General features: G+C 45.4%; 1 protein-coding gene across 3 annotated transcripts in view; it reads left to right on the top strand.

Annotated features, from left to right (window-relative positions):
- The window catches only part of st3gal3b (ST3 beta-galactoside alpha-2,3-sialyltransferase 3b), a 57081-nt gene extending 43992 nt beyond the window's left edge, over positions 1-13089 (top strand). For all 3 annotated transcript variants that reach the window (XM_053651003.1, XM_053651000.1, XM_053651001.1), the window contains 3 exons: positions 6680-6826; positions 10646-10792; positions 12272-13089. In XM_053651003.1, the coding sequence (XP_053506978.1) occupies positions 6680-6826; positions 10646-10792; positions 12272-12361 (384 nt within the window). In that variant the 3' untranslated portion in view covers positions 12362-13089. The remainder of the gene's footprint in view (positions 1-6679; positions 6827-10645; positions 10793-12271) is intronic.
- The last annotated feature ends 2628 nt before the right edge of the window (positions 13090-15717 follow it).

The following is a 15717-nucleotide window of genomic DNA, read 5'->3' as shown; positions in this document are numbered from 1 at the left end:
TGAGAACCCTGTGTCGAGCGGTCGCGGATGCAGCGCTTCTCGCCGGATCGGGCGGGACGTTACGACGAGAACGGTCACGTCCACCTTGCAGCGCCGTTTTCGGCTCGCCTGTGCGACGAGGCGGGAAAACCGCAAGAACACGACAGTACGTGTGACTGCGTGGGCAGTTACCTTTAGAAACGCTTGCCTTTAGAGTCGGATCTAATCTCCGCTCTCTCTCCCACACTTAGACCGGTGTTATTGTGAACAGTGGCTGGTGGGAGCTTTTGATGTGATTTTCGTTTCAGCGCTGCTTTGTGTAGCGGCGATCCTCGACAGGTGGAAAGAATGCGAGCCTTTTCATCGCCCCTGCGGTTAAAAGGAAAGCGCTGTGGAAGGCGTAGGAAAGGTATGCTTGCGCAACGCCCAGAGACTCACCTGACTCGACCAGAAAGCTATTCTCGAAACCAGATGATCCAGGAACCGTGTTCAGGACCCGGATCGCCCATAAGTGGATTTTAATGTCTTCTCATCCACGTTTGTGAATACAATAGAACCAAATACCGTGCCTCAGGGCTTGCGTCTTGCTTTGTAACGTCTCCGGACACCGAGTCTGTTTCTTCATAACCAGCTACAGAGGCGCCAGCGTCTCTGGATTAATTGAAGCACGTGCAATGTTTTGACCCCCTTCTCGACGGCGAGACGGGAGACGCCTGAAAACCACACTTTCACTGCTTTCACCTGGCGGAGGAGCCGAGTCACCGAAGGGGAAAGGGTGCGGGATGCGAAATTGGCATCCGCTTGTTGTGGCGCTTACTCGCGCTCCGTACAGGTGAAATTTCAAGACCCTCGGCCGTGCGAGTCGGTCAGAAACGGAGAAGGGACTGCTTGTTATTACGCAAAAATTGCACGCACGCACGCACACACGTGCGTCCGTACAGCGACGTCCTACATCTGCAAACGACCATCAGGACTCGATAAGTCCCGTTCACGTGAACGCTCCGCGAATCTCGTGTCTCGCTTTTCTGTATAGCTCACGCTCAGGCAGTTGGAACTCATCATCTAAGTGCCGTGTTTTCGACATGTGCAGGAAAGGGTTGTCGTCCCCCCCCGAGGACGTGAACCATTCGACCTCTGAACTCTGGACCACGGCGTATTCTTTGATATTCGACTGATTCTTTGATATTGCGCTGAAACGGTGGACATGAGTTCATATTTAAAATCTTGGAATGGAAGACGCGCGTGACCGCGATCATTGGTCCGTTCAGCGCTGCACTACTGGAACATATCTTTCTGTGTTACTAACCTAAACTGTCTGTTACAGGCCACACAGGCTTTCCTAATAAAAAATTCATTACAAGAAAGAAAACTGGACTTCTGATTGCACTCTTGCAGATGGCGAGAGCAGGAAAGACTTTGAGGTTCAGGTCAGCAATCATGGCATTTCCAAAGGGTTTTTTTTTTTTTAAATTTAAATTTTTTAATTCAATCACCCCACCCCCCTCACCCCTCCTTTGCATTTCTTGCGTTTTCTTTCATGTTTTCTAAATCAGTACCACCCAGAATGAGCATAGATCTGTTTTGGGTTCTTCTTACAAGCCTGAAACACTTGCCTTTCTGGCAGCCTATTGTTGTCATTAGAAATTGATTAAACCCTCTGTGATTACAGTAAACCAAAGTTTAACAAAAAAAAAAGGGTCCATGGCTCTTAAGGAATGTGCAGGTCCTTCAGAATAACCTTCACTCCTCTTCATCACCCGCCCTCCGTGCCATTTATCTTGATCTTTTTTTTCCTGTTTTTGTTCTTTCCCTTTTAATGAAAAATTCTTTCAGCCATCGATGCTTAGCCTAGTTGTTGAAAGCTTGCATGCAATATCGTAGTATAAGAAATATTAGACTATTAATATAGATGAATCCAAGGCGTGTAGCCCCTTTTTGTTGTTTGTTGTCGTCGTCGTCGTCGTTGCCGAGAGACTGACGTCACCCGACTTGGATGTCCTTTGGTTCTTCGTAGTTTTCCTGAGTTTTATTTTTCAAATCGAAGTATATCCTGACCTCTCGTGTCCGTTCACCGGAAATGGAAACCTTTCACCTCCTCGCAACGAGAGTTCGGCTCGAATACCCGGGATACCGCGTGCCTCGGAGGTTCGTTCTACAAGCTAAACGTTGCCGAGCGTCCTCGCCGTTCCGCGTTGTTGTTCTGAGGAAGTGCAGAGGCAGGAGTTTCCCACCAAGAGTTTCCCAGCAGGAGGATCGTCGAAAATACCGGACGCGACCCTCCGCGTACGTGAAGCACGACGCCATGACGAGACATGTTCTGTTACGTTGTGCATGGATTTATATTGAAGTTGCTTGGCAAAACAAATGCTGTGAGCATTAAAGCATGGCAACTCGGGCAGCGAGAGCGCATCTGTCCGACAGCAGGCCTGAGCCTCTTCTGTGCAGATTCGCAAAGCAGTTCGGTCAGCTGGAGTGTCTACCATAAAAAGCTGTTCATTTCACTTTAACAGCGTACCTCCCAGGTTTATTGACCCTCTAACTGTAACTCTAAAGATAAACAGGAAGCCAACAAAAACGGTGCTGTGCTTGTGCTCAGCCTGCGTCTACAAGAGAGGGTTTTTCCACTCTAGACTCAAGCATCTTCCTTTCTGCCTGCATTTGCAGGATCTCACTGCTTTGCAGGCTTCTTGATTTACATTCTTGTAGAAATGAAGTAGTATGCAGTCAGAGACTTCTGTTAAAATACATGGGGGAAAGTTAGTCCCCAGAAAGAACATCCCGGGGGTACGCTATAACCCAAGCAAGGACCTCCTCTAATAACCCCCGGCATCCCAGCATAAACACTGGGTTTCTTCCCAGGTGATGCCCTACCAGGTCTGTTATATAGCTTCAGTTTTTATCTTTATTTTCTTCAAAAGCTTTATACTTTATTCAGGATTCAGGGCAGGTCCCAAACTCAGCCCATCAAGGCTTTTCACAGCGGTTCAGGTAGGAGGAACCCTGAAGAACCGAGAAGAAAACCCGTGCGGACATGTGAAACCACACAGAGAGTAATCCGAGCTCCGGGTCGAAGCAGCTCCACCGTAGCTGTGAGACCTGCTACACCACCATGCTACCAAGGCTCCGCTAATAAGATTAAACGGTTTAGAAGATGATCGAGGGTACGATATTTCCGTCTCTTTGGTACGAGTTTCATCCCAGAATTCCGCAGGCGTCAAACTGGCCCTTGTGTTTCGGTAGTCCGCGTCTACCTCGGAAAGACCCCTCGGTAGACCCTCTACATGTCGGCCGTGTTCTGAATCGCCAGTTCTTCTTTCATGAACTAATACAACAACATGCATCTGGTCCAGAAACCAAGCAGACGTTTGTCCAAGTCTATTTTGTTCACGGACTCTTGGTTCTCTGAAAGGGGGTGGAGGAGGGGGGAAGAGGGGGGTTCTGTTTATAAAAAAGGGCCATGATACCCTTGTTTTTTAACCTGCTAGTCATTTTTTAATCCCAATGCAAATTTAATAAAAACAGAAATCTGATTACTTTCCAATGACTTGCAGACTGCTGAGCATGTTTCCAAATCGGGGCCTGTTGTTTAGCGTTCTGTCGCTAGCTCAAGTCTCAACATCCTTTGTATAGCCGTTACTAAACGACGTCTTTTGGTTTTCCACCCGGACTGATCTCCTTGCACACTATCTTCCTAGCATCTACGTCGAGTGTTCAGTAATAAAGTATGAGTGTTCAGTTTACGACACGCCACCATGTTGCCAACCCCATCCCCAAGGCTCCACGAATGAGATTAAATCGTTTACTATCCCAGGGTACGATATTTCCATCTCTTTGGTGTGGGTTTCATCCCAGAAATCTGCAGGCATCAAACTGACCTTCTGCGTTCCTGAAACAGATCTGGTCCGTGATACTGTCGTGGTTTTTTTTGTTTTTTGTTTTTTTTAAACATGCTAGTCGTTTTTAATCCAACGCGAATTCAATAACAACAGAGACTTGATTACTTTCCGATTACTTTCAGACTGCTGAGCGTGTTTCCAAAAAAACCGGGGCCTGTTGTTTAGCACTCTGTCGCTAGCTCACTTATCTCAGTGTTCTTCGTATAGCCGTTACTAAACGACGTCTTTTTTTTTTTTTTTTTAGTTTTTCCGTCCGGATTGATCTCCGCGCCCGCTATCTTTCTAGATCTTTCTAGTATCTGCTTCGAGTGTTGAGTAATAAAGTTCGAGTGTTCGGTTTAAGTGTTTCGTAGCAGAGCGGAGTCTCTGTTTAAGACCTCTCGTCAGCGCTCACACTTTGACTTGAAGCACAGGTTACTCGCTCTGTGTACGGAACATAAACATAGTACATGGGAGATATAGAAAGGAATGTTTTTGGGGTCGATTCCAGAGGAATCCTGTTGTAACCCTGTTGTAAAATAGCCAGAAATGAAAGTGTATGCCTTGAGTCTTGCACCTTGGGTTTACATACATTGTGTGCATTAGCATTAGAATTATTGTAAACGATGGAATCTTTCCCTGACGACTTGTTCTCAGCGAGAGGAAGGTCAGTCGACGAGGCCTGCGACGTTTTTACGGGGTGATTTAACACTCGGCGGCCATGCTGGCAGCTTGTTAAGGGCCGCACGCGGAGACGGCGGGCCCTCTCTCGCCCGCTGCTTTATTGGACGGATCGGTTACAGCAGCGCTCTCGTTCTGACGGGACGTTTGAATCGGTCGTTGGTGAACCCTGCACTGGAAAAGAATCGTGGTTTAGAGAAGATCGGTGGAAGATCAGTCAGAGTCTCTTGCTCGCCTTCTTTCTCCAGTCAGTCGGCCGAGTGCGGTTCCCCGGAGGAATGCTGGTAAGAGGTGCGTGTTGGACTGGAGCCAGGCGAGACTACAAGACGACTTCAGCGAGAGCGCTGGGTTTAGAATGGCCGTGTTTAACTTTGCTGGGGGACGTAACATGAACCAGACTCCGAGCAAAGTCCAAATGAAAATAGCTGTCATAGGGGAAGTCGGAGTATTTCAACATGACAGATGGAGCATTGCTGAGAGAGTGGACGGATCCAGCTACTTGGACTCCGGGATAGCGATACAGTACTTGGCCTCGGCGTTACGTTTCTCCTTTCTTGAGTGTTTTTATGGTATAGAAAGAAGCGTTTAGGGACATTACATTGATAATTTTATTGAGGTAGGATCTGTGCGAGGGGTATTCGCCTTGTGGCTTCTATGCGAAGTCTGTTTGCTTGTATTTGGTGGGTTTAGGTGAGTTATGCAGCGAAACCCACAGCTTAACAAACCGCGTTCACCAGACTGTCGATCTCAAAGGGCTTAAAATGGCATGAAACACCTCGTGTTTAAAAAAAAAAATTTAAAAAAAAAACGTAATAAAATGGTTTACGTAAGGAATGCTCAGAACGGTCACGAAGGAAATTGCTCCACCACTGCACTCTAGGTAACACCGTATACATGCTGGTGTTAGAAGAAGAAGAAGGATCTTTTCCCCAGCAGACTAACTATCTGCCTGCATGGCCATTCCTTCAGAAGGAATGTATAAGGAGCTCCCAGAGGAATCCTGTCATGCCTGAGTGATTGTAAAGGAATCAATCTATGACATCCTGTGTGATCCATCTTCAGACAACCCACCTCTCACTTTATCCCAAACACCTCCGGGGTCAGATTTCAGATGCCGTTGCACGGCCTACATGTTCACCGTCATGCAGAATACTTCTTCAGTTCTTTAGTCACGGTCCTTTCGGGAGATCCTGCATGGCGAGAGAGAAGCTGATCCAAAACAATAGCCTGCATGCTTGCGTCGATGGCGGTGTATTTCTGACCAGGCGCTGTTAAACATGATCCTGCTTTGCCATGTATTATGCAAGGTGGGGTTTTTTGTGTGTGTGTGTGTGTGTGTGTGTGTGTGTGTGTGTTTTTTTTTTTTTTTTTTTTTGTTCCCTGCACATGCTCATACACCTGTTTGACGTTGCAGCATTCCGCACTTTGTGTTGTGCCACTTCTTAAGCCAAACCCCCCTCTTGTTGACAGGAGAGATGATGAGTTCTTGCTTGAGCTTGCACTGGGGCGGCTTTTTTTTTTCCTTTTTTTTTTTTGTTCGAAGCCATTCGCCGTGCTCAATGGCTGCTCCCATTATTTGACGATATCAAAGGCAGTGTCTCCTTATTTGAACAGGTGACTCCCATTAAATCGGATGACCCAGCTGGCGCTGAGCCAGCAGCCCTGTTGAAGCTTTGACGAGCCCGGTGTTAGCAGCGCTAATGCTTGATGATCTCAGTGTGCGGCTGCCGATTGAATAATTGCTCGGCTGCGCCACTTGGCCAGTCTCCTGAGTAATTGGTATCAACCTGGGGGCTGCTGCAGATCCTCGAACACCCGTGGAGGTCAGGATCTCATTCGTCTATTTCCTGTGGGCCTGTCCAACATGGACGCGCTGCCTCACTGTTAATGAAATCCGTTCCTGTGATCCGCCTCCGGTCACGTCCTCGTGCGCTATCAGTATGCAGCGGTGGCATGTTTGACACGTTTCCTCATGTTTATGGAAGAACGTTTCACGTACTGGAGCCTTTATGAAAGAATTTCCAACTTTAATAACGGCCGTCTCGGGAAAGGTGTCGATTCGGCTCATTTTTTATTCAGCGCTTGCGTCAGACTTAATAGAAACCTGTCTAAACGTGGTGTCTTTCTGTCTTTTGGCTTTTCAGCGCGGTTCAGAGGGCTTCTGGAAGTCTGTGGCCCAGTATGTGCCTAGGGAACCATCCGAGATGAGAATTCTCAACCCTTTCTTCATCCAAGAAGCTGCTTTCCAGTTCATCGGCCTGCCGCTGAACAACGGCCTCATGGGTAAAGGGGTAAGTGCCAATCTGATGTCAGGCAGAGATAAATAAATAAATATTTGAAATTGTAGTATGATGACAATTATTAAATACCTGGCCTGAAAATCTGATGCGCAGGTAACGGGTGTCCTTCAGCAAATTTTAGCCATGGTCCAGAAACTGAGAGAGAGTCATCAAATTAAGCCCCTCTGTCGGCAAATTAAGACCCCGCAGTATTTCCCTCAATACTTCTTTTTTTTCCACATATAACTCGGCTATATTAGAACGTTAAAGTCGAGAGATAAGCAGTCGATATTTCCCTGTGTATCTTTGTGTTGTATTCGTTTAAAAATAAAAAGTCATTCATGATACTGACCCCAAGTTTTGGAGGAGAACTTGACCTTCCTGGGACCGTCCGCGCTGCTGAGGGTCCAGTTGGGTGGGTTCGTAGTTTTTGAACCAAAATGGCAGCGTGCCCCTTAAAACCAATTTTATGGAAATGGGGGTCACAGGAAGCCCTGGGCACATGTTTCCTCAAATGGATTGTAATTACCTTTAAAGGTGAGCGTAGGTCAAACACCGTATGGCTAATCCTCTAGATAGGAACAAGTAAAGCCCAGAAACGGTCTCCAAAGCAGGCCCGGTCATTACTGCCTGTTTTATACTTTGTACTTAAGGGTAAAACAGAACGAGAAAACGGGGTGCGTTTGATTGTTAGGCCGATCTGGGTAATGGCCGATGCCGGCCCAAATTTTGCCTATTACCTGCAGACACTTAACATAGAAACAGATACTCGCAAATTCAATTGGAGAAAGAAAAATAAGACCGTGAGAAGAAGCAAGGGTCCAGTTTTATTCGTTCCGTTCCACCACACGAGATCCACACAGTTTGAGACGCCCCAAAATGCGATCTAAAAAAAAACCAGAGCTGAGGCTCTTCTATTTATACAGTTTTCTTAGGGTCAGGATGACCCAGACACCAATGTGTTTTAGAAAGGGTTTATCAAAATTACCAGTATGTTTTGAAAAGAGCCTTTTCCGAACACCATTAGGTTTGAAAGAGGTACGAGACGCGACATTTCGGAGAGACCTTGGTCTCACGGTTATCTCGCGGGTGCAACGTGACTCAACTACCCTTATACATGGCCCCTCTCGGTTCTCTCTTAAAAATTAAGGCCTTCGTGTGTATTACTCCTGACTTTTTCTCGTGAGACAAGACTCTTCCCCACCTCCAAGTATATTATGAGTAAGTTTCTTTCACATTTTTCTGTATTTCTGGTTTATAATGTCCTTTCATATTTGCTCTACATTTGTTATATATATGGTTATACTGCTTGCAAGTGGTTTACTGTACTCCCTACTTCATAATATCATTATATTATCCTTATAATATCCTAATACTCCTTTTATTATTCTTATAATGTTCTGTTTTCCTTCTGCATGTGTGTGCGTGGTGGCATAGGCCTGTGTGTGTGTGTGTGTGTGTGTGTGTGTGTGTGTCTCTTAGTTGAGCGTCCACCTACACTCTGAGGCCTGCCGCACTAATCAAATACATGTATGGTTTGCGCCTTGCTTATCTGTGTGTTAGGTGAACTTCCGTTCATACAGTCCACCAGCCCGGTGAATTCTCAATAAGATTACATATTACTCATACTAGGTCTCCCTCGTGTTTATTTCATCTATATTTTATATACAGCACCGACCGCTTTAAGGAGGCGGTCTTCATAAAACAGACGCAGCGATGCTATTTTTCACGAATACCGCGGGTTTTTAGGAAACGCCTGCTATTGTGTGTCATCTGGTTGCGATCTCTGCCACTGCTCTTCTTTTTGGCTGCCTTTCCGAAGACTTCACAATACGTAAACACACGCATTGCTCAGATATAGTACATAGTCTTCAGGGGCAGTCCAGGAGTAGCAGCCTGACCGGGCAGACTCATAAAAGAAGTGTGTGTTACATGCCTCAAGTCGCAAAGACGATAGGATAGGAAAGGAAAAGACGATAGGGTTAGGAAAAGAATAATCGCTCAGCTATGAAGTCAAGGGGACAGGATTCAGGACGCGAGACTTCCATTTATGAAAGCTCAGCCGGTTTGTTTCTCGACGCGAGAGTTAGACGTGCGCGATGGAGCTGTCAGACGTCAGGTCCTACTGGAACGCACAGGGACAGGATGGGAACGTATTGAAGTTGACCACCTCGTGAAGATCAGCGCCCTCTTTGAACTGCAGGAACATGTGCGGAGCATGTGGAGCTGCCCCACCAGGCCCCTCGGGGTGTGTGGGTAGGAGGGAAGCTGTCCCACACGGTACTGATCAAGGCGGGACACACTTAGACACATCCTTCCCCCTCTCCGAGTCCTCCTAACACTCACCTGCTGGGGGTGGGCATGCTGCCCAAATCTTACTCCTGATTGTATATGTGTGGGCCCATGTAAATCATACCCCGGGCTGTTGTAAGCTAATGGTTTTGAATGGTTACCCACCCCTGGGAGACGAGTAAGTGGAGGTCTGCCTTCTGAAAATTGGCATTTCATGGGAAGGGGGGTTGGGGGGTGGGGGGGTAGGGCTGGGGGGAGGGGGGGGGCGCAGCTGAAGATAAGTTGCTGGCATGAACAAAGCCAGGTTCCCTCACATGCATTCATGTCAGGAGAAAGCGGAAGGCTAGAAACCAACCACAGCCACGATGGTGCTGATCAGCTCCAACCAGTATACTGCAAACTTTCCCGCTTCTCCGATGGCTCGCCCAGGCACTTGTAAATACGCTTCGCAAACTTCCGACCTCTACGCGTTTTTTGCGTAGGAACTGGGAGTACGTTGCCACGAATTACAACTCAAAAACACGCAAAAAGAGCGGTGGTCTTCTTTTTTTTTTTTCCCCTTCTTTTTTCCACCCGATAAAACCAGTACATGAGTCGATTAACGCGTGAAAGACAGTTTCGAACTCTCCGATGTGACCCGACAGCCCCCGGAAACCCCGCCCCGTCCTCATCGTCTCACGTTAGTAATCTCTCGAACCGCCCTCGCTTGAAATTTTGAGTTCAGCAGCGTGAAATAAAACCCCTCGCCGTAGACGAGTGTACAGTTAAACATCAGTTAACCGGATTTATTCAGGACACGACTGATAAAAGAGACGTTTTGTGGCAGAAAAGGAGGATTAAACAGGACTACAATGATGTGTAAAAAAATATATAATACAAGAAGTGCTTTTAATTGCTTCGAATGAATCGTTTGAATAACTTGAACTCATAAGGATTAATATTAAATCAAGGTTTGTTTAATAATTCTGTCGCACCGATTATTAAACCTTGTTTAAGAACAAGCAGGTTTACATTTAAACCATCGAGTTAATCCTGGATTTAATCTCACAGTAAACCTGGATGAACTATAATCTCGTTGCTCCATCGCTTTAAACTTTTCGTTAAGTTATCCTGTATCAGTTATGCTAATGAGCGGTTAATAACGGCGGTTGAATTAATCATTTTTTTTTTTTTTAAATTCAAAGACCTTTGCTCTTTGTAGTCACTCGAGTGGAAGTGAAAGAGTTACGTCGTTGCCGTTTATTCGTATATTTCCACGTTTATGAAACCCACATGCACCGCCGCGACGTCGTCGACGCCGAATCCTTCGCAGTGGAGAAAATGTGGGTTTAAAATGAAGCGGTGCGTTTTAAAATAAAGCCCAGATCGACAAATCCTCGATTAACTCCAAACGGTGCTTAATTGAATCCTTATTATTGCAACCCCCACCCTAAAGCGTGCAAAAGCTATTCGGGCGTGAGCGTGAGCCAGAGCTTACACCGTATGTTGGCCGAACATCACCGACATACTCAAAAATTCGACTCGTACTTGTTTCCACAGAACATCCCAACACTTGGTACTGTTGCCATAACGATGGCCCTGCATAACTGCGACGAGGTTGCTGTTGCTGGATTCGGCTATGACATGAACACCCCTCATGCACCCTTACACTACTACGAGACAGTCAAAATGTCTGCCATCAAAGAGGTACGACTTGTTTTTCTTGGTTTGTTTTTTTTCCCCCAGCTCTGAGCGGTTTAGTTTCTGCGTAATATTTGAACAGGTGGGTCACGCTTGTTTTTGAAGTGCAGACCTTTATCTGACCTTCTCTTGTTTATCTGTGCAGTAAATGGAAGCGCGCAGGAACGGTGTAATTATCTGACTAAAACTGCCTTCGTTTCTCGTCTCATCGTTTGCGACGGTGTTTTTTCAGCCCAGCCCTGATTGAGATAACCTTTTTGTGTGTGTGTGTGTGTGTGCGTGTAATAAAATCCATTCCTGCCATTTGGCTCGGCTGTATAGGACTCATAAAGCAGTCAGATTTGGTGGTTGATGCACCGACTGAGTCGACTCACTCCTCCGACACCCGTCTGAAGTTCTTTGCGTTTCTCATGACGTTTGTTAGGATCCTGAGCTGTCTAAGTACATCCTCTTGTTTATCGAGTGAGTCATTGCGAGAGCATTTTGGACATCTCCATCTCCAAGTCACGTCTCCCATCTACTGTATAGACGCGTGAGAAAATCGGATCGTTCCAGTCCTCTTAATAATTCATCATAATTTCCTTACATTTATATAGCGCGTTTATTTCTAGACACTCAAAGCGCTGTACGTAGTATCGGGGGGGTCTCATCAACCACCACTAGTGTGTAGCATCCACCTGGATGATGCGACGGCAGCCATATTGCGCGGGAACTCCCACCACACACCAGCTCTTAGTGGAGACGAGAGGAGAGTGATGTAGCCAGTTTAGAGATTGGGCTTATATTAGGAAGCCGTGATAGATGAGGTCCAATGGGGGAATTTCGGCAGGACACCGGGGTCACACCCCTACTCTTTTCCGAGAAGTGTCCTGGGATTGTTAATGACCACACAGAGTCAGGGCCTGGGTTTAACGTCTCATCCGGAAGACGGTTTGGTGTTGGTGTTGATCCAGAGGAGACGTGGACGTCTGCAGTCGTTCCGTTCTAATGACTCTGCTGCTGCGGAGATGGGCCCAAGAACCCAGACGAGAAGCTTGACAGAGCAAACGTGATTCCTCCTGCGACCAGGACGTTCCCACATGGCTTACGGGCCCCTAACAGGAATCCGAGGCTCTGGTTTCAGCCGAGAGTGTTGAGGCTTGGGCTTCACCGCTGTGCGGTTCAGAGACCCAGCCAAGGATCTCACTTTTTAACAATAATCAAGAACTCCTTTCACTACAGTTGGATCGTGGATGAAATATTTTGGGAGAAGAAAATTATTTGTGGCAGACACGCTAGATGTTTTGGGTGGTCCGTTGTCCAGTTGGGATTGGAGTGGAGAGGCCTTGACTATTTATTTATTTATTTATTTATTTATTTATTGCGATAACCGCCCAGTTGTGTCCCATGCCCATTTGTAAGACAGTTTACAGTGCGGTTGTCATGGTAACTCGTTTCCCGTTGAAAAAGAAATCTGAACACGCTCTGTCTCTGTTTGTCCTACAGTCCTGGACTCACGACATCTCCAAGGAGAAGGAGTTTCTTCAGAAGCTGGTGAAGGCCAACGTCATCACAGACTTGACGAAAGGGATCTGATTTGTTCCGGCGCGAACGCTTTTTTACCTCAGAGCAGAGAACCCGAGGATGCTGGGAAACCCGGATGAGATTTGTACGGCGTACGGCTGCAGAAGTAAAAAAAAGGTATAAGTGATGCTACCACGATACGAAAGCAAGTACGTGCCTTCCGACCGAGACGCCTCCTCCGTCCCGGAGTCCGTCCTGAACATCTGGAGAGACCAGCTTTTTCCGTCCTCGATTTTACGATTCGAGACGGACGTAATCAGAGACCCGAGAGGCGGCGAACAGGAACTGCGCTCGGCGCAAGAAACTAGACTGATCGTGCCTCTTTGTACGTACCTCTTTGGGAGGAGACGGCTCTCCTCTACAGTACGAATGTATTCACTGTGTAAAGTCCAGTGTTTTATCATCATGCCTTTTATTTTGTTTTCCGTTCACTCTGCGCCGTCCACATCACCGGAAGGTCAGAGGTCAAGCCTTAAGTCATATAGTGACACGGAGTGTGTAGTGTTAAGAATGTACGCTCATACGGTTTTGTTTTGTTGTTGTTTCTGTTTTGTTTTTTTTTTTAATTATTTATTAAGCCCTCTTTAATTGGAGAGGATTTTTAATGTTTTATTCTGTTTAACGGAAAGCTTTTTTTTTTGTTTTTAAATTATTTCCTTATTTTAATTCCTAGATTTTTTTTTTTCCGCTTAATTACGTTTTGTACTCTCTGTCACCTTTTTTTTTTTTTTCCTCCCCCATCTAATACGTCGTTACGCCAAGCCGCCATATTGTTTGTGTTGTGCGTCTGTGTGTCAGCTTCTTGCCGAAGGTACACGAGGTCCGGGACACAAAACGCCTGAAAATAAATACAAATGTTTACTTTTCTGATAACCGGTTCAGCTTCACTAGGTCCGAGGTTATTTTCCAAATAGTTTCTCCTTTGTACTTTTTTTTTTTGGGAATTGTCATCGTCTGTATTTTAAAACGTTTCTATTTGAATTCATCACATCAGTTGTTTTGTAATTTCATGAAAGTTGTATAATTTGTGAGAATATCGACGCTACATTCTGAATCACAGTCAGGGGGTTAAAGGTGCCTCAGCAGTTTTTTGCAGTGCGTCATTGTTTTGTTTTGTGTTGTTTTTTGGGGGTTTTTTTCCTCCCATGCATTGCAGCTTCACGTAGATTCAGACCTGTACCCACAGCAAGCACGCCAGAGGTGTGACGAACTCCCCAGGATAACGTAAAAAAATAAACGTATAAACGGTCTTTAGAGGATCTGAAATGAGAAACACACGTAGCCCGGTCACGCAGGATGAGCAGATCACACGTCTGGGCTATTAGCATTTTAATCGTCATAACCTACACATGTTCGACAAACAGAAACGGATCAAAACTACTCTGTTGCCTTTACAGGAAAACCCACCCGCTGCACTACACACATCGGAAAAGGACGATTTATTAATCGGCGCTCACACATGACGGACAGCACTTTCAGAATTCGAGACGGCTAATGCGTCCGACACTACGCCGGTATGAAGGCTAACGCTCTTGTTAGTGCTACACGCACCTCGCGGTTTAACATGATGAAAGAAGATAAAGACACTATACAGACTTTTAATTGTGAAGCTCGTAGACACGTGATGGTTTTTTTTTTTTTTGTTTTTTTTTTTCCGTTGTTTGTCTTCGTCAAAGCACTTCGCTAGCTAACCGACTCGCCATATTTTATCACGTCACTTTAGCTACCACGTTTTAGCCTCGTCACCCGACAAAACGTTGGACTGGGAGGCACGCTGGAACTTTTACTCACCTCGTTAGCTAGCTACTCGTTTTTGGGGGGGGTTTTTTTTATTGATTGTCCACACGCCAATTCGTACTAATGTATACGCAATCAGACGCTTTCTATATACACTACCTGCAATTCACGAGTAAATGTAGCAGTATTACGAAGACAAATCAAGGTGAAGATGTAAATCAGCGGTTCGTCTCAATCAAGTCTGAAATATGACTTGTGTGTTACTGAACAAACACCAGTGTCATATTCACAACATTTAAACGTGATTTTCTTCTTTTATTTATATATACATATATATATATATATATATGTGTGTGTGTGTATATATGTGTGTGTGTATATATATATATATATATATATATATATATATATATATATATATATATATATATATATATATATACACACACACACACATATATAATTAATTAATTATCTTCAGCGGCATAATAAATGTGTTGAGGTTGGGAAAGTGTATTTATCTTAGCCACGTTTGACCGTCCTTGTATTTGTGACTCGTGTACAGTATCAATCACGTTCTAGACGTTACTTTAAAAAAATAAATAAAAATAGATGGAGAGAGAGAGAGAGAAGCAAATTTGTCCAAATCAGGCGGAACGGTCAAACGAGGCTGAGCATATTTATTATGTTTGGAGATCTGTGTAATACTGGATACAGAGTATCTGAATCTCATGCCAAAGACATGTATGCAGTAATGTAGTATTATTAAGTGCTTCCTAATTGTACGTCCTGATCTCTGTCAGCGCTTGAGGAACGGAAGCGTTCCTCTGAAGTGTGGACTCCTTCATCGTTACTGTATTGAATTGAGTTTTCTGTTGTGTTTTTCCTGGACAATGCCTCGCCGCAACAGCAGGACGAAGAGCGCTCGATCAGTTTGGGGTTTGTTTGGTTTTTTTTTTTGTTTTATCGAGAAACCCCGGACGCGTCGTGTAAAGCTTGACCTTCCTGTCAAAACAACCGCCAGATCATCGAGCCGACCAGAATATGCATGACGATGTCCGGCCTTGTCCTGCTTCCTGCTCTCGGATAGGTGGGATTGTCTGCTGTTTAATTAATGTAAGGATGAATAAATAAATAAATGAATAAATAAATAGATAATGTCGAATGGAAATGGAGTGTATTTTAGTTCTTACTGCACATACGGAGCACAGAATATACATAACTGGCTGTTTTATGTCGAATATTTACACACGGGTGATGAATCCAACGGCTCTCTTATTGTGTGGCGCGGTTTGGGTCCAGAGATCATTCCGGAGTTCTTCTGATAGCTGTGGGATCCTCCAGCGTGACTCCACTGTGGCCTTCAGACTCATCGCAGCTCGACCCAATTGCTCGTCTGTAGCAGATTTTGGAGCGACGTAGACATATTAGACATATTAGAGGGAGGATCTTTTGGATGAACCGTGTTCATCCCAGCAGTACACTTCCAGAGATGTGTAGAAGCAATGCCAAGGCATGTTCAAGATGTTCTGGTGGCCCAAACACCTTGCTATAACCCTTGATGTTGAATTTTTTTTTTTTTTGTTCCTTTTCATTTTTAATTTGGCACCCGTCTGTAGCTTACGGATCCG

This window comes from Ictalurus furcatus, chromosome 20, assembly GCF_023375685.1.
Source record: "Ictalurus furcatus strain D&B chromosome 20, Billie_1.0, whole genome shotgun sequence".
Taxonomy (NCBI): Eukaryota; Metazoa; Chordata; class Actinopteri; order Siluriformes; family Ictaluridae; genus Ictalurus; species Ictalurus furcatus.
This window is presented reverse-complemented; position numbering and strand designations above follow the sequence as displayed.